A 26,102-nucleotide genomic window follows, 5' to 3' on the forward strand; every position below is an offset into this window, starting at 1 on the left:
TTGTGTGGCAAGCAAAAGGCCCTTGGATAATAGCTCTAACTCTGTGACTTCAGGTATGAGAGGGGGGAAAGTCATTCTTGAGCCCTGGAAGATTTCCCTTAGCTGATGAAATTGTAGTTTGATGGAGGGATTGATTTTTAACCTCCTACTGGCTGGGATTGGAGAGAGAGGGAGGGAGGGGGGAGGGAGGTGTCTTGCAATCTTGAATCATGCAGGGGTTAGTTGTCATGAGGTTCATCTGCACAGCAAGTTAAATTATTTCTGATTTGGTTCACTGCTTAAAAGATAATTTGTCTCATCGTCTGCTTCTTAACAACATTTCAGTATTATAAGCTCAAAGTGTGCCCTTCTATAAGGATGTTTTCCAGGGATGGCACATAATTCCCTCCCTATTGAGACCTCATTTCTGTCATTTAATGGGCCAGGCAAAAGCATTTCTGTTTCCCAGGCATTTGGGGTTTCTTTAACTTAGAGCAGTTTGCTTTTACGCCCTTTTTGAAAGGGCTGTTACCAAAGGTAAAAAAGGTAAAGGGCTCCTGGGCGGTTAAGTCCAGTCAAAGGTGACTGTGGGGTTGCAGTGCTCATCTCACTGTCAGGCTGAGGGAGCCAGCGTTTGTCCACAGACAGCTTTCTTGGTCATGTGGCTGGCAGAACTAAACCACTTCTGGCACACAGAGGACCGTGATGAGTGCCAGAGTGCACGGAAATGCCGTTTACCTTCCTACTGCAGTGGTACCTATTTATCTACTTGCACTGGCATGCTTTTGAACTGCTAGGTTGGCAGGAGATGGGACAGAGCAACAGGAGCTCACCCTGTCGTGGAGATTCAAACCACCGACCTTCCGATCAGCAAGCCCAAGAGGCTCAGTGGTTTAGTGTGTGCACTTTATTTTCAATTTCTACTTTTTAAATTTCATACTGTTCTGCTGGCTGCCCTGAGAATATACATTCAACATGGGTTCAACATGCAGCATACAAATTATTTAAGTAAGTCCTAAGAGCTCGCTTCTCAATCACAGCTCTGGCTTCACTCATTGGCTAAAACCTTTGACACACAGGAGCAGTCAGCTGGATCAAGTCACAGAAATTTCCCTTCATAGCTTCCTTTTTAGGAGGGCTTTTTTTCCCATGAAAGCTCAGAGTCTGGGGTCCCTGCCTGCAGGCACCAATGAAGCCTTTGTGGGTGCTGCATTAGAACCCCTGGCTTAGGTCACCTGAAGCCTTAGAATGCATGCTTGTGAAATAAACGAGGCTGCAGGGAATGGTCCTCGGTCTCTGAGGGCGGTGGAAGAGCCACATCCTTCAGGCAGGGGCAGTGCAGAGCAGGATGTTGAGGGCTCCCCCTTGAGTGGGGCAAGTGGTGTAGCCTGTGAATCAGAGTGCCCCTTTGGGCCTACACTGGGATCCTGAAGCAGAGGGTAAAGCAAGTCTCAAATATCTTGTTCATCTGGATAGCATCTCTGCTAAAAGCAGCTTGAAATAAATGGCTTTTCAAAATGAATTTTGATTGTTGTCTGGAACATTACAAACAGCGCGCGCGCACACACACACACAACACCCAGGGCAATTGGGGGGAAAGTTATAAGTTGAAGGATGTATATGTACATAAAAGTGCCCTTGAAATTGTTTTCTAAATCAACTTACAGAGCTTGCCTTGCATATGAGAGGAGGCGCAAGACTAAGGGATGACTCACTCACATTTGCTTCTTGCTCTTATGTCAGGGAGCTCTGGGCATTGCACAGATATTTGTTTTTAAATTGTGAGGTACATTTCACAGAGAAAATAAACAGTGTGAGTGGCCTCAGCCCAACCAGCAAGCTTTGCAGCTGAGTGAGGAATTTGAACCCAAGTCTAGCATTCTATGCCCTAAACCACATTGATTCTTTTGGTGCAGAATATGAAGAAGCAAAAAAAGTACATGGTGCTTTGTAGCAAATAGGAATGTGCAGAGAAGATGGTAAATTTGTGTTTTCTCTCAAAAACTAAGCTAAGCATCTTCTTCCAGTGCATATGCATGTGACTGGTGGAGAGTGGAAGTAAGGGAACTACCGTTAAATGTTTTTAGATGTCCTTGCTTTCTAAATGCTTTAGAGATGTTTTTGTTTTATTTTTAATTATATTGTTCTGCTGCTTTGCCACCCTGGGCTCCTTTAAGAGAAAGAGCAGAACAGAAAATGTATTTATTTATTTATGAATCCCTTCCCATGAGGCCTTCTAAAACAATTTACAATGGCATAAAACCATATATAGAACAATTGCATGTATAAAAACAATTAAAACAACAACAGGTATATATAATCCATTCAAATACAGATACCAGGTGGGATAAAATCTCCATGTTGGAGGTTTGTTGAAAGAGGAATATCTTCAACAGGCAAAGGACAATAGAGAGGGCAGTGCCAAAAGGCAGGTATTGCTTCTACACTAAAAGTCTGATTACTACTTCACATGTAGCTGCCTTCAGATTTTGCTGAGTGATTTTATAGTACTGAACCTTTCGGAATTTTGTCTATATGCTAATGAAGGTTTGAAATTGAGATTGAAATTTGTAGCTGCCCTCCTGCTAGGATGGTGGATAGAGGATTCCCCCTTCTGCATATTTCAGTGATCAGTTGGGTATGTGGCATGTGAGTCAATATATTATAATAACAATAGCAATAATAATACCGTGCAGTCCCATGGCTGTGCATCTCCACAAGTTCCCATATATTATGATTATGAATTAAACTTATTAGTCACTTTTCTTTTTACCAAAGTAGCTCAAAGCAGCAATATTAGCAACCAGCATAGCTGTGGCTGACCCATGCAGCACAGATTTGGTGTCTGTACCAGAGGTTCCACTGCTCCATAATGCCCACAGAAAGGAAAAGTCCTTAACTATCTCTCTTCTTTTTTAGCCTCAGTCCTTACAGTTATGATGAAGGCTGCCTTTCCAATAGCCAGGATCACATTCCACTCGCAGCACTTCCTCTGCTGGCCACATCGTCCCCACAGTACCAGGAGGCAGTTGCCACGGTGATCCTGAGAGCCAATCAGGTGTACAGCGAGTTCATCAAATCCCAGGAAGGCGCCTCATTCAGCGGCCAGGTTAGCATGCTGCCTTGGTTGGTGGCAGTGAACTGGAGAGCAAGCAAAAAGCTTTTCTGTATTTTGTTTTTTGGTGTGAAAGTTTATAAAACAAAACGTCCCAATTAACACAGGAGAATTAAATAGAAATAAAATTCTATATTAAGTCTGTCACTTGATTAAATAATTCTTAGTTGATTACGCAATGAATTTTAATAGATTAATCAAGTTGAATACATCTGCATATTTTGGGGTGTAAGTAAAGCAGTAGCTCTAGAGAAAAGGAGGGAAATCATTTGTTTTTCCAACGTTAAATCAGCAGGCAATATCTCCAAAGAGGCACTTCATCTTAAATCACGGGTGGGGAACCATTTTTAACCCCAGGGGTGCATTTTCTTCTGAGAGCCCAGGCCCCAAATGCCAGTGGCCAAAGGCAAAACTTGCCAGAGCAACCGAAGTTACTTTTATCTTTGTACAGCATGCTAGTTTGTACGCATGCTCAGCACCCCTCTCAGCCTTCACACGGACAGGCAAGAGTGTGTTCCAGGGCACATTTCAGACTGGCAAAAACACTCGGGGTAGGATGCAGGGGGCTGTGGGAGCGGTGAACTGGGGAGAGTTCTGACGGCCAGTGAGAGAGGGGCTGAAGAGCCACGTTTGGTTCCAAGGCTTCTGATCAATTGGAAAGAATGTTTATTATTATATAGGTTTCCCCCGCCAGTCTTTTTACCTTTCCTTTACCACAGGTGACAGCTGTCTGTATGAGTGCTGGGGAGGAGTGAGCAAAATATATGGATCTGTGTGATTTGTGCTGCAGTGTTGTATAAATTGAATAAATTCTACACCAGCCTTTCTCAAACTGGTGCCCTCTGAGCTACAGCTGTGTACATGTTACCATTTACTCCAGCTACAATGTGTTCCCACCACTGGTGTTTAAAGCTAAGTACACAGAGTGTTAGCCACAGTTCATATATATCCTGTATTTGACACTTTTCCCTTCAAACCAGCTTGCATCCAATTTGAAAAACAAGCCATGGTTAAGTTGAAGTGCATACACTTCGGACAGCTGTTGCACATGTGGAGATGCCAGCTGCCTTGAATAGGAGAGTTGAAGGGAGTTGAAGGCGTGGGGAAACAAATGAGGTAATGCATGTTGGGTGACGACACCCCACCCTCTCCCTGGTGTGTACAGCAAGTGCAAATGAAATTTGAAACTCACTGGTAGAGAGAGACGGACTGACGACCTTGCTGCGTTTTAAGCTGCTAACATATGCATAACCCAGAGGTCCCAACTGTCTCAGCTGGCAGGGAGATCACTGGGAAACTTCTAAATCCTGGAATTTGAACAATGAATTTTCCTTGTAAAAGAGCAGTGAATGGGTTTTTGTTTTCCCTTGCCCAGGTGTGTTTGGTTGGGGACTGCGTAGGAGGGATCCTGGCCTTTGACGCTCTGTGCTACAGCAACCAAACCATGTCAGAGAGTCAGAACAGTAGCCGGCGTGGGAGCGTTGTAAGTGTTCAGGTAAAGGCATACACCCACCCACAGTGCTCCATTCTGGGACGGCAAGGAAGTTCACTGTTCACCGCAGAAGAATACTGAACGTTTATTTATATGGTGCGTTTCAAGGGTGCTCTGCCTGTGCTGTCTCAATAATCCCATCAGCCTCCCTCCATTCCAGAAAAGAGGCAGAGACACCGCTTCATTTTTTCTTCTCCTGCAGCATCAGTCTGCCGGTCCAAGGGACACCTGACCGACACTGTGCTCTACACCTTCAGTGTGGACGCAGTAAACCCTGTCAGTATTCTGTTGTACTTTACTACCGGTTTCACGCACAGGGCATGTTAAAAGTACAAAAACACTTCCACTGAGTGAAATGCTAGTCTGTGTCACCACCATCTCTGGCCTCAAGTACAGTCCTCTTCTGTTGCCTCACATAATTCAGTGCTCCCCTGTTCTCTCATTCATCTGAGCATCTGACGCCTTTCCTGAAATCCCTTGACTTCCTATCCATTTCCAGATCCCACACAGGCTTGTCTTTATCTTCAAAGACTTCCATTGCTTTCTCCTTGTTCTAGCTTCTTGGGCCCTTGCCTCCTGACACACTTACGTTCAAACATCCACAGCGGTGAAACTTCATGCTCCTGCACCAGGGGCTGATGCACATCCTGGGGGGCGGGGCACATGTCTGGGGGGGCGGGGTACGCCATCTGCAGGGGCGGGCGGGGAGAAGCCACGAGGGCACCCTGGGGGTCGCACTGCCGGGGGCGGAGCGCTCCCCCCGCAGTCCTCGTCCTACGCCAGTGCACATCCATAGCCTCCATCCTCAGCCATCTGAAGGACTTCAGCTCCATTAAACAGTGTCAGCGCTTTCTCTCTTGTTGCTCATGTATCTGGAACCACCTCCCAAATCCCTTCTGTGCTGCTGCCACCCCTATTAAAGCCGCTCCTCCAAACACGCCTTTTCCATGAGGCCTTTGGCATAACCTCCACATCCTCAAGCTCCACTGCAGGGGTAGCCAAGGTAGTACTCTCCAAATGCTGTTGAACTACAGTTCCCAAAATCCCTGATGGGAGCACAGCATCATCTGGAGGGTGCCTTGTTTGCTATCCCTGCCCCACTATAACTAAGGTTGCATACACACTGTATATTTGAAGCACTGATCCCTCCCCCAAAGAATCCTGGGAACTGTAGTTTGTTAAGGGCGCTAGGAATTATAGTTTTGTGAATTCTTTGGGGAAATTCATGGGCTTTAAATGTATGGTGTGTTCACAGCCTAAGACAAACCATGTGTAAGTGAAATAATTGTACCATCTGATTCTTCCTTTGCCTCCCCTTCCTTCTTGTTCCTCTATTGTTTCCCCTGTGTTGAATTTTAGATTGAAAGCTCCTTTGGGCACTGTGAAGTATCATGCCCACTCTCTTAATTACATCATCATCATCATTTACTATATTTCTTAGTTGCTTTATGCAAAAAAGAAAATCTCAACAAGGTAAAATATGAATGGACAGAATCAGTTAAAATCCAGAAAAAGCATAATGGTGTATAATACAAAATTCTTAAAATACTCATTGAACAAAACAATGAAAAGAACAGGTCCTACACCACCTGACTGAAGGATGAACACTGTGGAGGAGGCCTAGTTAATCTCCCAGAGGCCTGGTCCCTAATAACTGGTGGATGGTGGCACCAGGCGTGTTTCCCTGGGGAGAGCATTCCACAAATGAGGTTGGGGGGACACCACTGAAAAGTCACATTGTCATATGGCAACCTTCTGCCCATCCCTTGGGTGAAACACGTGGCGAAGGGCCCGTAATGAAGCCTGCAGGGTTTCTAAGGGGAGAGAAGGATTGAGATCTGTCATAGCACTAGAACTCCAGGACATCCGATGAAGCTGAACGTTGGAAAATGCGAGACAGATAAAGGACAGTACTTCTTCATGCAGCACCTAGTTAAAACTATGGAACTCCCTGCCTCAGGAGACAGTGGTGACACCAACTTGAATGACTTTTACAAGAGTCAGCAGGCCCTTATATTCTTACAGCGACAGTGTATTAATGATGTTGTTGATGATGACGATTACACTAAAGCTAATTACTTTGATGGCTGGGTCACTGGCCCGCAACAGTTTGAGGAGCTTGGGGGTCAAACACTGACACGGGGCAGGTCTTTGGGCTGAGGGTCTTCTGTGCTTGCTTTCCGACGGAGTGTCAACGCGATTGCCCTTTGTCAGGGCTCTGACGCCTAGGCCTTGTGCCCTTCAAATTCCAGGACACTGACCTCTTGTCTCCTGGAATCATTGTGAACAACAGCTACTGCTCAGGGGGCTCCAGCCTGGAAGCCAGCCGCCACCTCAGCCGGAGCAACATTGACATCCCTCGCAGCAACGGGGAGGAGTCCAGGAAGCAGCTGCCGCGGAAGAGGAGCGACTCGTCGACTTACGAAGTGGACACCATCAAGCAGCACCAGGCCTTCCTCTCCAGGTAGGTTTGCCACGGGAGGGAAGAGTGGCTGATTGGGATTGTTGCCAATAGACTGTGCTTTATAGTATTGTTATAATTTTCATTTTCAGATTAATGGATGCTTCTGTACATTCTTGTGGATATGTAAACCAGGTATAGAGGAACCTTTGGCCTTCCAGTCATTCCTGGACTTGAACCTTCCATCAGCCCCAGCAAGCTTGATTCAGTGGTTCAGCAACATCTGGTGGGCCAAAGGTTCCCCACACCTGGCACGTAAATGACCACCTCTTTAGGGCCAAGCTGCATGTAACATAGGAGATCCGTGATGAGATAGGGACACAGGAAGCTACCTTTATGGTTCATTTAACCCAGGAGAGCTTGGCTTTCTGGGGGTCTGAGACTGAGAAGGATCTGAACTTTTTTGACAGGAGATGCAGGGGGTTGAACCTGGAACCTTTTATAGGTGAAGCATTCATCTGTAGTCCCCTTCCCGTGATGACCCCTCCCCCCCAGCAAAAAAACCCAAACCATTTTGGAAGCAAGTGTTTAACTGTTTTTCTGATCTAAGTTGCTCTTCCCCAAAAGGGAGAAAAGGGAGAGAGGAAAAAAATACTGAGTGGTCTTGAGCAATTCCCTATCTATCAGCCTCAATCTCTAATCTGTGAAATGGGAGTAGCTATGATCTGCCTTACAAGGTTGCAGAAGAACAGCTCTCTGTAAAAGAAATTTAAATGACACCATGCTGAAAGTTCCAGGAATGATAAAAGAGATTGTGAGATGCTGTGTCCCACGTATTTGCTAAGCCTTTTTTTAGAACACGTGAACCTTGGTGGGAGGAGAGGGGAACTCACCAAAAGCTTAACATGCAAACAAGCCTCACCCACAAATACTTTCAAGCATAGCTGCTGTGAAATTTGTGTTGTCAACTGTTCCCAGCCTGTGCCCATAAAACTCTTCTCTCCAACCATGAAGTCATATATTTTATTTATCCCACGTATTTTCTGCAGGGAAAAAGTACCTCTTGGTAATATTAAAAAGATTTAGTGGATTCTGCAGCTTCTGTTTGTATTGCTCTTGGCACTAAACAATATCACAGGCTTGTTGTCTTCACCAGTTCTCCAAACCTTGGAGGGAGTAGGGAATTACATCTCCTTTGCCTCCAGACCCTTTCATGGTTATTAACTCTGCGTGTTGCTCTGTAAATCATGCAGATGGGGCTTCTGGTTGTTTGGATTTTACACTACGCTGAACAGAGGCTGTGGCCCATGAAAAGGAGGAAATTCCCACCTGCCCTTAGGAGATTTGGGACCTATCCAGTAGGAGAACTGAAACAGTGGGCACTAAGGGCATACTTGAGAAGCTGCTGGGAGGCAATAGTTCTTTCAGACTTTTTTACCTTTAGGAAACCTCCCTTGAGCATCAGTGAAGAAAATTCCTGCATGTCGCAGGGGACTCTGGGGAAGGTAGTAGGTCAAATGCACTTTTCATGGAGTACACTGGCTGGGCCTTCTCAATTGTCCCATGTGCAAAGGAGGAGCACTGTAGAATATCCCTGATTCTCTCCTGCATCTGTACATTGCAAGGGAAGATTGGTGGCAGTGGGCAAGTTGTCTTTCAACTCAGTAGCTTTGTGCATTGTCAGTAACCTGCTACCACAGCACTCTGGGGTGCCCGACAGAACAGTTTGGAAGCCACTTTATTAAAGCACAAGTGCCCAGCAGCCTGCAGCAGAGTGGCAAAGGCAGCAGTGGTTTGTGGCATTCCTGGTGGATGAGAGACCCAGCTGAGACCCAGCTATGTCACAGAGGCAGAAGTGCTTGATCAAAAGTCCTGCTATAACTCTGTTAATGTGAAGGGGAGTGATTTGCTCTCCTGACCTTGGTAGGCTGTGGGCAGGATGCGTAGTGTGACATATAATCGATCATATGAGCTGTACAAGGCTTCATATCACACGTGCTATAAATCTGTGAGTTGATGCATATACATTTTGAGCTGGTCGATGAGACAGAGGCAGCATGCAAAGATGCAAGACTCCCTTCCTACCAATTGTGATCTTTCTATTTCTCTTTCCTCTCTTATTGTTTCTTTTCTTTTTCTTTTCTCCTTTATTAATCCCTTAACACTTGTGTCCCAACAACTTCTTTGAGGAAGAAATAGGTAAGCACCATTCACAGCTTTCCATAATGTAGAGAAATCTAGAACATTGGAGGACCACATGTGGAAAAAAGGGGGACTCTTGGGCTGTAGTCCTCTGCATATTTACTTGGGAGTAAGCACCAATAAACACATTGGCATTGACTTTCAAGTAAGCATGCAGAGGAATATACAGTAGAATACATTTTTAAAAGATAATGTTATTTTGGACCAACTGGCTGCTTAGATGTTCTGCAAACTTTCAAACCTACTATGATTTTTTCCCCCCATCATGAATGTCAGGAGAAATGTAAACAGCTTTTCTCCAAAATGTCTAGACTGTGGTGGAGGGTGGAGATAGTACAGTTCAAAGGGTTATAAATGAATGGAAAAGCTAGTTGGGCCACATGGTACATCATTTTTATGTCTCTTACATTCTGTGGGACCAATATGGCTGCAACACCTGGTGTTTATATGAACAAACAGTGATACTTCCCTTCATGACATATGCAAAGAGGACTGAGGTTTTTTTTTTGTTTTTTGTTTTTAAAGCAGCCTGGGTACCATGTTTCATTTTGTTATGTTGTTTTGCTACTAGAAACAACTTCACGTGATGTACAGCATCTTGCATAATGTTGGCACAAAATAATTCTTACATTGTGTTAAATGTTCTTCCACCAATTTAAGTGTCCGCAGTCCAGCACTGAATCTACAGTTGTCCAAACAAACATGTTTCCTTATGAGCATCATCCTGTGCGTTCAGAACTCTTAAGAAGAGCATGCAACATTAACCACAGCATGATACGCATCCATGGTTGTCTGTCTTGTAGTTTGCCTTCTTCGCTGTTGCTTACAGTCTGTTTTCTGCTCTCTCCAGTTTACATTCTAGTGCTCTGAAAAACTATGCGGGATCAAGGACTTCAAGCAGTTCCACTGTGCTGGATGGAGGAAATCTTGGGAAATTTGAGTTTGAGATCACAGACCTCTTCCTGTTTGGATCGCCTTTGGGGCTGGTCCTCGCATTGCGAAAAACCGTCATTCCAACTCTTGACAGTAAGTTTTCGTGTTGGGTAAAGGGGTATTTCAAAATGCTTGCAAAATATTTGTACATACTTGTAAAATAATTGTTAAAAGGTTTTGTGAGCAAAGACGCAAATATGGAAAACTCAAACTATAAAGCAGACAAATGTACGGTTTTTAGAGCGGTTATGTTATTTTGGAAGCACTGTAACTACTTCCGAATGTATCTTTTTCTCTCTGTGGCTGAAGAATAATGAGCTGTGTAAATGTTCAGCAAACCTGCTTTGGCTAGTGTCCATGATGTCACCATGGCACCCACCTCAAACCCTTGAGCATCTCAACTCTTCAAAGTGCTTCCATTTTAAAAGGGTGATAAATGAGATATGGCACTTAAAAATTATTCTAAGGAAGGCAGTTTGCATAAATAATGAGGGGCGGTGGAGTAAGATTGATTACCAACCCTGAGTTTGCTTGGTGGAACATAGACTTCTTGTGCAAATTGCTAAGCCAGACTCACACAATAAGTGCAGAATCCACTGGGAATTCTCTTTCAGTGTTAGGTCCATCTTCATGGGAACATATGGCACTGCCTTACGCTGACATTGACTGGCAGTGCTTCCAGGGCTTCCAAGCCCTGCCTGGAGGTGCTGGAATTGAATCCAGGAGCTGCTACATGCAAAGCAGATGCTCTCCCAGTGGGATACAACCCTTCCCCTCTGTAATAAGCAACTGTTTGATTTATTAAATGAAATGTTGGATATGCAGTTACTTCATAATGCTCTAAGACTATGCAATAAACAGTATGACCAGGGCTTAGTAAAAACGGTGCACATAAATATCAGCTGACTTAAATATTACTTACTTGTTGTGATTTGACAAGCTGACCAATAATACTTTGTTTTTATTTACTTAGCAAAAAAAATTCTGTATTGCCAACATTAAGAAAAATATTGTGTCAGTAAGCAGCACCATAGTGCCTACGTCCAGGGAATACACAGGCATACCTCATTTCATTGCACCTCGCTTTACTGTGTTTCACAGATATTTCTCCTTACCAGGATGTGGGTGCAGTTGCAGGCAGCCTGGCTGCTTCCAGGGGAAGGAATCCCACTCCCCCTCTTCTGGCCATGGGAGTGGAGCTAGCTAGGGCTGAAGCTGGATTTTTCCCTTCCCTCCCTGGCAGCCAGGGGTGGGGGGCAGTCTGACTTAAAAAACTACAGTATAGTGTAATCATAACTTTTCTATGCACTGGGAAACAAAAAAAAGTTGTGTGGCTCTCTTTATTGCAATATTCGCTTTATTGCGGTGATCTGGAACCGAACTCGGTTTGAGGTATGCCTGCATAAACAGCCAATGTTGTCAATGTGATGAGATCAGCAGTAAGATGGTAGTCTCCAGCTTTAATATCTTGTCTGTATCTTCCACCGCACCTTCCCCTTTCTATTGCTCAGTCTTCCAGTTGAGACCAGCCTGTCAGCAAGTCTATAACCTGTTCCACCCTGCAGACCCGTCGGCCTCACGCTTGGAACCTCTTCTGGAAAAGAAGTTCCACATTTTACCACCCTTTAATGTCCCACGCTACCAGAGGTTTCCTCTCGGGGATGGCAATTCAGCCCTCCTGGGTAAGTCAGCTTTTTGATTCCAAAAGCCAAAAGGCATCTATGGCCACATTGAAGTGATAAGCCACTTTGGCATTCAGGTTGTGGAGGCACACGAGTGAAAATCCTTCCATGTAGAAAGCCAGTGAGTCAGGAAGAAGGTTAGGCTAAGACCTCTCTTCCCTCCAACATCTAGTTTTCCAAGTGGAGGGGATTTTAGTGTATTGAAAAAGTATTTAATCATGGGCACCCTTGTCTGCTGTTTGAAGTGGTATACCTCATTCCCTGGTTTCTCACCTCTGGAAGAACTCAGTCTAAGATGGAACACACAGTTACGGAGACCAACAGGCATTTTGGTTGTAGGAGCAGTGTTTGAGTTAGCATTAGAGCTGCTGGGTTGAATATGCCTGGCCCTTGGTCACCTCACTGGATTCTGCAGACCCGCCTTCTTACCCAAGAAGTGTGTGATCTGGCTTTGTTGACTCAGTGCTAAGGGAGGGGCACTTTGCAAAGTTCAGAGCTCCTCCCCTCTCCTCACCATGAGCCCACAGGTATAGAGCAAAAGAATCCCAGCTGATGCAGTGTGTGTGTGTGTGTTTTCGCTACAAGTTTAAGCCTCTCCCAAACCTATTTTGCTGACATGAGTCATGATAATTTCCCAACCAAGTAGCCTGAGAACTGTGGTTTTGTGATGGAGATAAGATAGAGTTGCTAGCACCCTCCCAAACTACAATTCCAATAGTTTTTTTGGGGGGAAACATTTACATTTTTCAATGTGTTCTGTTGCTTGTTGGAGTCCTTCCAGATTGGGTTGTTTGGTTCTTTTGCAGCTGTATTCTGCACCAATAATTATTGATGCAATAACAGTGCTTTAATGGTGGACTGTATCTGATGGTCTTCACATTATTCCACTCATCTTAGCTGTTCTGTGATGCTCCCCGAACCTTACCACATTGCTGCCTGCTGGAGGAGCAGGACAAATAATAAACTGGAACATTTGTGGTATAAAAAGCCCAAAGTCTCAGAGGTCTACCTTTTTCATCATGACCCAGTCCCACTGGAATCTCTTCATATTTAGCAACAACCATATATATATATATTCTCTGCACTGCTGGAATCTAGAAATGTGCCTTGTTGAGCAAGGAGAGTGGGTGATTCTGATACCTTGAACTTTACTTAGAAGTAAAGTGCATTGATGTCTGTTGAATTTTTTCCAAGTGAGCATGCTTTAGTTCATAACCCAAAAGACACCAAAATTGCATGCCACCATGTACCCTAATTTTGTTCCACGTGGCACAGGCAAGAACAGATGTGAATAACCCTGACTTGAACATTCCTTGTGGTCTAAGTATATGTGATGTCAGCAGATCTATCTTACAGAATTCTGGTCGCAGCTGAACAGGTATATAAGAGTTTGAAGTCATTTCATGTGGAGGATGGTGTGAAAGAGGGTGCTGAACCCTTTCCCCACACCACACTCCCACCCCCTTGAAACTACTCCCCATCCCTTGTTTGTCTCCCATTTAAACTCTGACTGGGGAAAAGCCTCACTAGGGGCTAATAATAGTAATAATAATTAATAATGATTTATTATTTTTATTTATATGCCACCCATCTGACTGGGTTGCTCCAGCCACTTTGGGCAGCTTCCAACAAATTATAAAGCCATAATAAAATATCAAACATTAAAAACTTCCCTGTACAGGACTGCCTTCAGATATCTTCTAAAAGTCAGATAGTTGTTTATTTCCTTGACATCTGATGGGGGGGGGGCGTTCCACAGGGCAGGCATGACTATCAAAAATGTCCTCTGCTTAGTTCCCTGTAACCTCACTTCTCACACTGAGGGAACTACCAGAAGGCCCTCGAAGCTGGATCCCAGTGTCCAGGCCGAACAAAGGTGGTGGAGACGCTTCATCAGGTACAGAGCCTTAGCCAACTAAGACTTTTAAAGGTCATCATCAACACTATGAATCGTGCTTGGAAACATACTGGGAGCCAATGTAGATCCTTTAGGACAGGTGTTATATGGTCCCGGTGACTGCTCTCAGTCACCAGTCTGGCAGCCCCATTCTGGATTAGTTGTAGTTTCCAAATCACCTTCAAAGGTATCCCCACGCAGAGTGCATTGCAGTAGTCCATGTGAGAGATAACCGGAACGTCTACCACTCTGGCAAGACAGTACACAGGCAGATACCTCAGCTTGCATACCAGATGGAGCTGTTAGACAGCTGCCCTGGACACAAAATTAATCTGCCCCTCCATGGACAGCTGTGAATACAAAATGACCCCCAGCCTGTGCGCCTGGTCTTTGGGGGCACAGTTACCCCATTCAGGTCCAGGGAGTCCCCCCACCTGCCCACCCACTGGCCCCTAGAAACAATACTTCTGTTGGGGTTCAGCCTCAATCCATTGATCACCATCCACCCCCCAGACACCTCCAGACACCCACACAGGAAGTTCACTGCCTTCAGTGGTTCCAATTTAAATGAAAGGTAGAGCTGGGTATCATCCACATGTTGGTGAACACCCAGCCCAACCCCCCAATGATCTCTTCCAGCGGTTTCATATAGATATAGATGTTGAAAAGCATGGGGGAGAGGACAGAGTCCCGAGGCACCCCACAAGTGAGCACCCAGAGGACCAAACACTCATCCCTCACCACTAGTTTCTAGACATGCCCCAGGAGGAAGGAGTGGAACCACTGCATGACAGTGCCCCTAACTCCCAGCCCTCTTAGACAGTCCAGGACGATACTGTAGTCGATAGTATCAGAAGCTGCTGAGAGATGCAGCAGACCTAGCAAACAGCTTTCACCTCTGTCCCTACCTAGCCTGCAAGAGATCATTGAACAGCACAACCAAGGCAGTTTCAGTCCTATGATGGGACCTGAAACCCGATTGGAAGAGGTCCAAATAGTCTGCATCCTCCAGATGTGCCTGGAGTTGTTCCATGACCACCCACTCAATCACCTTGCCCAGGAATGGAATATTTGAGACTTGGTGATAATTGGCCATGCTGGCCAGTTCCAAAGATGTTTTTTTAAGAGGCAGTTCAATAACCACCTCTTTAAGGGGTTCCAGGAAGACTCACCCACACTCTACCACTCCACAGAGCCCATTGTCCAGCCCTTTCTGGCTCGCTTTTGTGGGCCAGGATGGGCAAGGGTCAATAAGACTCATTCAAGCAGCCTGGCCATGTTGAAATTGATCCCATGAACGTGACTAGACAGAGTGCTGGCACCCTCCCACCCCAGCCCTGCCCCACTGTGAAGACTGCCTCCTTCCAAATTTGAGCGATTTTATCTGCAAATGACTTTGCTTTGTCTGCTTATTCATGCTTCCTCTTGTCCTGCTCTTTTCCCCAAGGAAAACTGCTCTTTAGTGCTCAATTGAAGCAAACAGCAATCAGGTTTTCCATGGGCTGCTATTTATTCCAGTTTAGAGCTAAAGAGCAGGTTTCCCTGGGAATGGAGCAGGACAAGGGGGAAACCGCTCGGATCCATGCCTAGAAAAGTGGATCAAGCAGAAAACTGCTTGGAAGTGTGTTTTCTAGGCACAGAACAAGCAGAAATGTGAGCAAGCCCTAGGTGAAGTAGGTGTGAAAAGGTGCTGAAATCTCTTATTTCTGGCAGGGAGAAGTGGTTCAGCACCTCCTTCCTGATTCTCTGCTGTAAGCCACTAGCACCCCACCCTCTTAACACCTGTTCAGACCTGACCACCATCACATCTACCTTAGAGCCCTTGGTTTTCTTTCCTGTGTCTGAATTCCTTTAAGCAAGGTCCTGAGCTGTTGTTGACATCAATTGTGAGGTCTCTTGTTGTTACACTTTCTGTGGTTTGTTGTTGTTTTTTTGCCCCTATTTGTTTTCTTCCTCATCTGCTTCTAGTTGAAACAGTCCAGAGCAACCCTGTCCTCCTCGTAGAAAGCAGCCCACTGGTTGCTCTCCAGAACCACGACAGCTTCATGGAAACCAGTATCCCTGTTCCCATCCTGAATTGGCAAGATATTTCCAGTAAAAATTCTGGATTTGCTGAGTGTGTGTAACGTGCCCTTCTCCCTCCCCATACTGTCTTGTGACATATATTCTTGGGATTATGGGTGATGCTTGATAAACAGCTGGTTCCCCGCCCTCAAGGATCATGAAAGCTTTCCCTACTGCCTTAGTGGCCAGGTTGATTCCCCCAGGACAAAATTGGCAGAGGCAGGGACGGTATCCTTTCAGAGGACCAACTACCTGTACAGAATGTTGGAGTTACACAGAATTTTTCAGATATGGTGCACACAGCAGAAATGGGAAACAAGCAAATACAAAAACAGGTAGCAATTTTATGTTTATAATTGGGAGTAATACTCCCTGCCCCTTTTTAATTTTTTATTTTGGATGCTGGTACCTGAAGAAAGAACTCTGTGTTGCTCAAAAGTTCACCTCCAGCACCTTTAGCATTAGTGCATAGGCACTACATCATCTGTTTGCTATACCTCCCTTTCTTGCTATATCCTCCCTTTCTGAGGGTTGCAAGCAAAGCAACCCTCTTTTCTCCCCTTGGCCATGCATGCCTGATTCTGCGGGGGTGGAGGTACACACTGTGCGCAAGGTGATGCCCGCTGAGCCGAGGAGAACCAATTCACACCTCCACCTCTGCTTGGAGAGTTTTAAAAAATCCTTTGCTTGCATTCAGCCTAGCTCACGCAGACAAGCTTGTCCAAGGTGCTCAACACAAATGTATAGGCTTGCAGTTTTTCATGCTGCCGCTCAGTCCACTTTGGAGGGGTTTGCGTGTGGTTAGGTGCAAAGTTGCAGATTGATGTTCACAGTGATGAGACATTTTCTACCTGGGCAGGAGGAACCAAGTGACCCACTGCAAGAGGCAAGGGAGGTCGTGTGATGCTACAACAGCAAAAAAGGAGAAGGTGAAAATCCCAGTGACTCAGCATTTAGCTGACTCATCATCCAGCCTGCAGTGCTAGCGGAAGGAAGAGATTCCTCTCTGCACTCCTAGTTCATTTCCACTGCTAGGTCTAGGAACTGAGAATTCGTGACTTTGCGCTAAATGTTTCTGATTAGGGTGGCCATCTGCCCTACTTTACACAGGACAGTTCTCTATTTGAAGGGCTTGCCTACCCAATCCAGCTCAGAGATAAAGAGCCCTAAGAAGGGAGAGCAGCAGAGGGAACCTTGAAGTTGCCCATCAAAAAAATAGCAGCACTGTCTTCTCTACTAGGCTGCAATGGTACTTTAGTCACTATTTCTGAATTTGCATCTGTATATATAAATTAGCATATACAAATTTTATCCACCTGGCATTGGATTCCAAGTGTTCCCCCTGCTGTTTAGGATATGAAGTACATGCTTTGTGTTCTGTAGAAGTTTAAACTCCCTGAAGGGCTCTCTGGTGGCGGTCATCCAGCATCCCTTTTATAGCACAGGAAGGGGCTGGCAATATCCACTTCCCCCACACCTCTCCTGTGCTATTAAAATCCCTGTAAAATTGCACTGCTTGCTTATGTGATATGTATCTACTCTCGGGGGCCGAGGTGTGGAGTTCCTCTGCCAAGCAAGGCATGCAAAAATGAATATAGCTAGGATAAAATAGGAACAAAATGTGCATATATTTGTGAAAATAGCATACAAAATGCATTGTTTTAGGAGAAATTGCCTTGCAAAAATGCATATATCAGAAGAAATTCATACTAAAATGCAGATTAATTTGCATGAAGACTTTTTAAAAATCAGAAACCACTGTGGAAATGTGGGGAACTCAACTTAAAAGTGGAAAATAAGAAACAGAGAGAATGAAATTGGCAGATTTGTCCCTCCCTAGGCATCTCCTGCTCCTGTGGAGGTCTAAAAGCAGAAGGAAGTTCCCCTGCATCCTGACTGGAGATCCCTTCGTAGGAACTTCTTTCATGTCCCGAAATATGCTCAGTTTCCAAATATGCTCAGCATTAAGTTTAGACACCAATCATGTACAGGATTCAACGTTTATGTGGGAAAGCTTTCAAGACCTTGGTGCCTCTAATGGCTTCTGCTTCCAAAATCGAGTTTCCTTTTGTTGCTGATTTTCTGCCTGGCTGCATTTCTTTTCAAATTTTGCATCAAAGGGGTGTTTGCAAGATCGCGGTTGACTTGTGAAAATAATTGGAGTGGATCGTTCCTCCTTCATACTTATTTTCAAAACTGTGCAAATCACAGCTTTTAGGAAGCAAGGTAACAACCTCCCTCTAAGACCTGATGCTTATAGAGGATGCACGGTGGTCGTTGGCCAATAACATCTAATAATTTATCATCTGATGGGATTTTAAATTAGTACCATTTTATCTGCTGTTTCTACTGACTGCTTTTGTTTTTATAGAGTTTATATGGTTTTAAAATCTTTATTGACTTCCAAAACAACACGGAACTCGTCTATTTGTGTACTGAAGGGCAGTATATCAATTTAGAAATAAACACTGAAAGATTATGCATGCTGTGATGTCATTGCAAATTTCAGTGCCTGTTAAAAACATTCCTGTTTAGACAAGCCTACCCAGATGCTTAGAAAGTTGAGGTAATCTTAATCTGTTTTAGTATTTTAATTTTTGTATGTTTTAAAGTAAGCTTGTAAACTTTTCTTGATTTTGCTATTTTATCTTTTGTAAACAACTTTGAGGCGTGTTTTTTTTGTTTTGTTGCCAAGGGGTGTATAAATTTTAGGAAAATAAAAAAATAAAAACATCCTTCCCACTTCTAAAAGCCACAGATGGTTATAGGCCAAAAGTGTGGTTACCGAGAAAGGTTTTTGCCTGCTGCCTAAATATATATAATAATGGCAGCTAGTCAAGAGGGAGCCACTGTAGAATAGGCCCAAGACTGAGAATGTGTGAGATGGAGATGGAGAATGCAGCAGTCTGGTTCTCTTAAGCTAAGACTCAGGGACAGAGGAAGCTGCTGTGTGCTAGGTCAGACCATTGGTCCTCCAGCTCAGATTTTTCCACATTGACTGGAAGCAGTTTGCCAGGATTTCAGGCAGGGATCATTCCCAGGCCTACCTGGAGATACTAGGGATTGAACTGGGACCCTCTGCAGCCAAAACAGATTATTCCACCCCTAAACTACACAGTCGTCCCCCTGCAAGACAGTCTCCCATGCCCTTTTCACCCTAGCTCTACAAACACTGTTTGTATTTAAGAGCATAAGGCAAAGCTGCTGAATGCCCATCTCTTCCAGCATCCTGTTCTCACAGTGGCCAACCAGATGCTTGTGGGAAGCCTGCAAGCCGAACAGCAGCATTCTGCCCACCTGTGGTTACCAGCAGCTGGTATTGGCTCTATCAGATTCACACAGTGCCATCTAGTGGTAGGAGGGGGAACAATTTCTTACGGGTTTGGATTTTTATGTCTACAGCTTCCCCCTATGGGTTTGTGGGCCAGGTCATATACCATTAGCTGCAAGAGTTTGGTTTCTTTGCCATTGTGTTTTTGAATTACACAACCTTTCTTACCTGTGTTAACTTACTAACTTGGGGTCAGAAGTTTTGATGTACCAGAGTGGACCATCCTGGAAAAGAGATGCAGGAATGAGGAAGGTCGCCCAATACTGGGGGCAGACGGCTGGAGAAACACGACGTAAAAAGCTGGACTGTCAGGAGCCATGCTATTTCTCTGGAGCTATAAAATCGATTCCATGCCCTCACCTCAGACACCTGTGATGTCTCTACACAAATGTGCAAAGTGTGGGAAACAAGCAAGAAGAACTAAATTTCTTAATACAGGATGACAAATATGACCTAATAGGCATTACTGAAAACTGGTGGGATGTGACTTGTGACTGGAATGCAGAAATTGAGAGGTAAAACCTGCTCAAAAGAAAGGAGGAGTAGCAGCAGACCTTTTCTTTCTGGGGGGACGCAGGGGTATGCATACCCCTAAACATTTTGTGAATCTTTGTCCTTTTGTCCTTTTACTGTATTTATTTTCCCTGATTTGAACTATAAAATGGCGTTTTCTTGAGTCAAAATGAGAGTACCCCTGAACATTTTTTTAGGGAAAAAAGAACTGAGTAGCAGCATTATATGCAAAGGATGTATATAGTTGGGAAGAGATCCAGGGCCTGGGGCATGGAAGGAAGAATATGTGGGTAAAATATATAAGAGAGGGAAACAACAGTGACCTTGCTGTGGGTGTCTGCTACAGACCTTCAAGCCTTACTGAGGACTTGGATTATGCCTTCCTAGAGCAGATTACCAAACAGGAGGGATCAAAAAGGAGGGATATAGGAGACCTCAACTATCCCGATATCTGCTGGAAGCAACAAGGGGATCATCTCATCTTGGACCTGGTCCTCACCAACAGGGAGGAACTGATTGATGAAGTGGATGTACTGGGAACTTTGGGAGGAAGTGATCATGCCCTCTTGGGTTTCATTATACAGAGGCAAGGGGAAGCTGAGTGTAGTCAGACATCGCCTCTGGACTTTAAGAAGGCTGGTTTCAAAAAGCTTGAACTATTGTGTGAAGTCCCACGGTCAGAAATACTGAAAGTGAAGGGAGTCCAAGATGGATAGGAGTTTTTAGACAGTGAAATACTGAAGGCACAAAGGCAGTCAATTCCAACAAGAAAGAAAAGTGGAAGGCACCTAAGAAACCAGTGTGGCTACATAAGGAGCTTACAGATGAGCTGAGATTTTAAGAAGGTGATGTGTAAGAAATGGAAGAAAGGAGAAATCATGAAGGAAGAGTATACAGAAGTAGCCAGCAGATGCAAGGTCAGGTGGGCCAAAGCTCAGAATGAACTCAGACTTGCAAGATAGTTAGGTTAAAAATAATAGAAAAGGTTTCTTCAGCTGTGTTCAAAGCAAGAGGAAGAACAAGCAAGTAGGTGGAGAAATTGAGAAGATGGAGAAGACAGAGGTGGGTGACAGAGAAGGCAGAAATGCTGAACATCCACTGAAAGCGAAAGCAGTGCCTATTCTGGTGATAAAAGAATAAATGATTCAAAGAGAGAGCTGCAGCCCAATATAGAAAAAGAGGTGGTAATGGAACACCTGGCTGGTTTAATGGAATTGAAATCTCCAGTGCCTGATGTAATCTCAGAGCTTCTGTCTATAATTCTTGATAATTTCTGGAGAACAAGTGGGGTCCTTGGGGTAAAGGCAAATGTTGCCCCTATCTTTAAAAAAAAGGGGGGGGGGAGAAGACCCAAGTAACTATCAGCTAGGAAGCTTGCCATCAGGCAGGTACCTTCACTATATTCTTTTCAGAGCCTGTCCAGACATGTAGGAGTTACATATATTTCATTTTGTTTTAGCTAACGTTGATTTTAATCTTTTAAATAATTTTGTATACCAGTTTTTAAATATATTTATTGATAATTTCAAAGTTTATTTTACATTTTCCTAAACTGCTTAGAGGTCTTCCTGCAACCAAGCACTATATAAATTGTGTTAGATAAATAAAATAAAATTTAAAGTTATTTCTGATTTTGTAATTGGCTTTTAACTCATTTTATCTCTGGATAATTTCTCGAGTATTGTATTTTAATTAAGCAGTATATAAATTGTCTAAATATATAAATATTTCCCAGCCAATACCACACCACTCTACTCTTCATGCTTTCTGCATGGAAGGAATCCTTTCTACAATGGCTGAGCAACTCAGCTGCATTGCAAAGGTTTCTAGGATATATTCTGGGGCGGGGTAGCCCACATGGTACCCTCCAGATGTTGCTGGGTTTCAGCTCCTGTCTTCCCTGATCACTGGCCTTGCTGGCTGCTGGAGCTGCTGGTAATTGTAGCCCAACAACATCTAGAGGACATCTCATTGGCTATCCCTATTCTAGAGTGTAGATTCAATTCACATGATCTTGGGAGTTCCATGTATGAACTTCGAATGCATCCTAGTTATAATTTGCACCCAAAACTCAAATGCAGCTGATCAGTAATGACGGGCAAAATGTATTTCACGGACACTTGTCTGCCGTTAATGATGTTTGAATGGAAGAATCCCTGGGGGGCTTCTGAAAGACCCTCTGCCCTGATTTCCCAGAAACACAGTTTGTATATACATTGCTCTGTGCAAGTGGTGTATATTGGTGTGAGCCCATCCAATAGGCAACTCAGGTTCTTTCAGTCACATATTTCTGTTTTCTTCCGAGGCAATTATTTTGTTTATGACTACAGAGCTGCTGGACCTTTTTTATGCTTATTTGTGCTGGTGTTGGTTTAATTTTCCAATCTGGGTGCTGTTGAAATGCTTATTCCATCTAACCAACTTTGAAAGATTTGATTTGACATCAGTTGCGGTGTTTTCTGCCTTTTCTTTGTATGTTTTGCATGTTTTGCTTGATTTTATTTTATTTTTGCACCCTGTTCATCTCACCATGCTCTATGTCCGTTTGGTCTAATATTTTTGATTTCCCTGTTTCGTCTCCGTAGCGGATGTTGTTCAGTCTCATGGTGGCGTCTTCATGGAAAGTGCATCCCCTTCGGCTCCCATTTCAGCCCCCCAATTCAGGGGCTTCCGGAGAGCCAGCGAGGCCAGCATTGCCAGCCAGGTCTCGGGAATGGCAGACAGTTACACTGCTTCCAACATAGCCAACAGTAAGTGTTCCTCCCCCCTGGAAATGTCGTCCTTTCCCACTAGCTCCCCCACACCAGGTCTCTGATCAGCTTGAAGGATTGACCGATGTCCTGTCCTGCTTCATTCTTGTCACTGAGATTCTGGGGTCTCCAAACTGCAGGCCTAAAAGAACAAGCATTCTCATCTGAAAAGAAGGAGGGTCTGGGCTGCAATCTGGTTTCACTTCAGTGCTCCTTCAGTTCTTTTAATACTTCTTTATTCAAAGTGCTGCACATGCATCATCTGATTGAAATCCTCACACCATCCCTGTAAGGTAAGTCAGTGTTGTTCTCCTCCATATTGCAAATGGAGAGATTGGGAGTGAGCTAGAGTGTCTTGCCTAAGGCCACGTCATCCAGACACAGGCAAGAGTCAAACCAGGGGCTTTTGCTGATTCATAGCTCAGGCTTCTCTAGACATTATTTCTACACCAGCTCTTTGCATCTCAGGGATCAGAAGCTGGAGCTGTTCCACATCTGAAATACATATATACAAACAGCCACACTCTCACACACTCACAGAGGTACACATGTAATACTTTCTGAGGTTGTCACCTCATTAAAGACACCTTAGTTGATAATACTATGGGTTTGAATTAATTAGTTGCAGAGTTAAATATTTCTTATGGTTATGACTAAAACACTTTTACTTTTTTAAGGAAAGAAAAAAGTCTGTCCATAAACTTCTCCATCCTACCTGCAAGCAGCATTTGAGGCCACGGTGGGGGTTGGGGGCAGTTGGGGAAGGAAACGACATGGATGCTTAGATCATTGGTGTGGATGATGGTGCCAGGAAGAACCACAGGTTGCTGGGAGCAGAGCTAGAGGTTCCACTGCCCCCTTCCACACACTTTGCCTCTTGATGTGTATAGTGTCTGTAGGGGAGGGGATTATAGCTGTTGCTTAAACAGCCGGTGCTTTTCCTTCATAGCCCCATCACACTATCAAAGGACAAAAATAAAGTTGCATTCTTTGCATGAGTTGTGTTTTAACAGGTGTGTGTTTTGTTTTTGTTTTGTCTTTCCCCCTATCGTTTTAAATGTTCCTTTTAGAAAACAAACACCATCTCACCCATTCCAGGGGGTTTAGCCTTCTAGCCCTGCTTGCCCTCCCACACAAGGCCCCCACCCAACCCTCGCCCAAAAGGCATAGGGCACCTAAACCTGAAATTTCCCAGAACCCCTTAGGAAGAAGGGTTGGGAGCTCCTCCCATTGGGAAGTGGATGCCATTCTACAGATCCCGGACCTGGACATCGACAAAGGTATTCTGGAGAGAGACAAGGGGGGCAAGGTGCATCACTGACTAACCTCCTCTGTCGCTCTCTCCAGAGCCAAATGGGTCTGCTTTTCATGGGACTCCTCCACCATCTTGGCATAGTTTAAACAACACTTGCTTCCACTCTGCTTTGATGACTAACTTTCTTGCCTCTAACAGCCACCTGCCTCTGTAGTGCACACTCTGATTAATTTTAAAATCCTCTATAGCACTTGCAGTACTATTGCTGCTGTTTCTTAGGAGGAAGCAGCTATTCTTGACTGTCCTGTTCGGAAGATCCCAAAATCACAGCTGCAGGCCATAAATGCTTTGAACTGCAAATAGAAAGCTGGAACACCTCCACTTATGAGATGGCTTTGGCCTGGTTGTAGAAGTAATTGCAAGTTTGTTTCAATAACTACTCCTCTCTTATGTCAGAATCTGGGGGGAAAGAAGTCTTTTTTGGCAGGATTTTCCAGAAGTTTTGGTTTTCTTGCTGGTCTGGTACAACACAATCTGTTCTATGATGGACATCTGTGGTAAGGCAAATAAATAAATTTGAGAAATCCAGCAGGACAATTGAAGCTATGCTGTCAGAATGGCAATTTATGACCTCCATGCAACTAAATGGCAGTTCTCCTAACAGGACAATGTTTGATTTCCTCCTTTTGCCTTTGCACTGAAATTCTATAGCAAGGAGTCTAGAGAGGATCTGCTGTGGGAATTGGTGAGACGAGGGGCATCGTTTCTCAACAATAGACTTCCTGCCTTTTCTTTTGACACTCAGCAGCTTTTGAGATGCTGTTGTTGATTTAGAAATTTGTAAGGGAATGTGTGTTTTAAAAATTAGACACCCAGAAATGGTAAGTTTGCAGGTGCTAAGGTGCCTCAGTGGTGGTCTCCTGACACATAGCTATAATGATAAGACAGGTAAGTGACAGACTGAAGTACAATTTCAGCTTTTGTTCCTAAAGAACTTTGGTGCCCAGTTTAATATGTGGTTTGAACCCAGCTACCTCTGTTCCAGAGGCCATGACAGGCTTTCTGTGCTGGCTGAGGCTGATGGGAAGTTGTAGGCCAAAACATCTGAAGGGCACCAATTTGGGGGAAGCATAAAATGTTCTGAAACTTCTAAGAATCAACAATTAATTCCTTCTCTCTTACTATGCGATATGGCCATACTACAAATCCATAGTAGTTTCATACTTGTTTAACTGCCGTGGCTTCCCACAAAAAATCCTAGGAATCACACTTGTGCTGACAAGACTGAGAATGCTGTGCTACAAGTGAGATCTGCAACCAAGTGCTGCAGCATGGAGTGCTCCTGTTCAGAGGGCCAGCCAGCAGCCTCCTCTTCTAGGATACGTTGTTCTCCCCCCCCCCCCACCTGACTTTCTCCTTTCTTTACAGTTCTCCACCCCATAGGCAGCACTGGCTATGTTCATCCTCACTGGGATGTTGGAAGTAGGGGCTCGCACAAGAGTTTCCTCTTCTGCAAACATCAGGGTTCCCCTGATAATGTTGATACCTTCCTCTGGAATGTGAGTGGTGCCAGTTTGATTACATAAAGATCAGCACTTCCCTCAGAATGTGGCTGACAGGAGGATTGATTGAGCCTGACACCAGCACCACCCTGCCCTTCACAGCAGTTTGAGTTTCCAGGGTTTCTTGTGAGAGAGGCAGGGTTTTTTTTTTGAAGCAAATGCATAGTGAAGAATACCAGTGAAGAATCCTTTTGAGGTATACTCAAAGGGACACTGCAGTCCCCCACCCCTGCTTCAGGGTTTTTTGGAAGAGGTTGCCGAGAGTTGTCAGGAGAGCTTCAGGAAAAATGCAGAGAGCAAAATCAACCCCAGTATATGGCGTTTATTGTCCTGAATAAGGCCTTCGACACTGTACTGCCCTGTGGACTGTCCTTCTGAAAATCGGCTGCCCAGATAAATTTTTGAACATCCTTCGGCTCCTCCACGATAACATGACGGCAACAATCACAGATAACAATGGCTCTCAAAATGAACCATTCACAGTGGGATCAACGTAGTGTGCGCACACTCAGAGGATGATATCCAAACCATCCTAAATATCTTCACAGAAGCTTATGAAAAGCTTGGTCTATCACTCAGTATCTAAAAAACCAAAGTGCTCCACCAACATGCACAAAACAATGCCCTCTGCAGCGCCACAAATCCAACTTAATGGTGTAACACTGGAAAGTGTCAATCACTTTTCCTACCGGGGGCCACCAGGTGGCGCATTGGAAGATGGCCGACAATAACATCTCTCTGACCCATACGAGGTAATTAAGAGGTTGCTATGGGAAGTATGCAGTCTTCCTACCCCCCCAAGGAGAGGGGGGGCTGCCTTGCCAGCAGTGTCCACAATGCACCCCCGGATCCGAGAGTCAGGGGTGCCGGTCACTTGGCACGAGCCCTCGATGAAGTCAGCTCTTCCTGACGCCGATTCCAATCAG

At 44.6% G+C, this 26,102-nt stretch overlaps 1 protein-coding gene across 12 annotated transcripts in view; it reads left to right on the forward strand.

The window, feature by feature from the left end:
* Positions 1 to 26,102, forward strand: part of PITPNM2 (phosphatidylinositol transfer protein membrane associated 2) — a 205,865-nt gene that overhangs the window by 159,011 nt on the left and 20,752 nt on the right. For 4 of the 12 annotated variants that reach the window (XM_083716878.1, XM_083716879.1, XM_083716874.1 and 1 more), the window contains 8 exons: positions 2,899 to 3,088; positions 4,470 to 4,589; positions 6,839 to 7,050; positions 10,040 to 10,215; positions 11,634 to 11,804; positions 15,670 to 15,819; positions 22,195 to 22,359; positions 23,430 to 23,639. In XM_083716878.1, coding sequence (XP_083573004.1) covers positions 2,899 to 3,088; positions 4,470 to 4,589; positions 6,839 to 7,050; positions 10,040 to 10,215; positions 11,634 to 11,804; positions 15,670 to 15,819; positions 22,195 to 22,359; positions 23,430 to 23,639 — 1,394 coding nt within the window. The remainder of the gene's footprint in view (positions 1 to 2,898; positions 3,089 to 4,469; positions 4,590 to 6,838; positions 7,051 to 10,039; positions 10,216 to 11,633; positions 11,805 to 15,669; positions 15,820 to 22,194; positions 22,360 to 23,429; positions 23,640 to 26,102) is intronic. The other 8 variants (XM_083716882.1, XM_083716881.1, XM_083716884.1 and 5 more) reach the window with 5 other exon arrangements.

Source organism: Podarcis gaigeae, assembly GCF_964106915.1.
Source record: "Podarcis gaigeae genome assembly, chromosome: 16".
Classification (NCBI taxonomy): Eukaryota; Metazoa; Chordata; class Lepidosauria; order Squamata; family Lacertidae; genus Podarcis; species Podarcis gaigeae.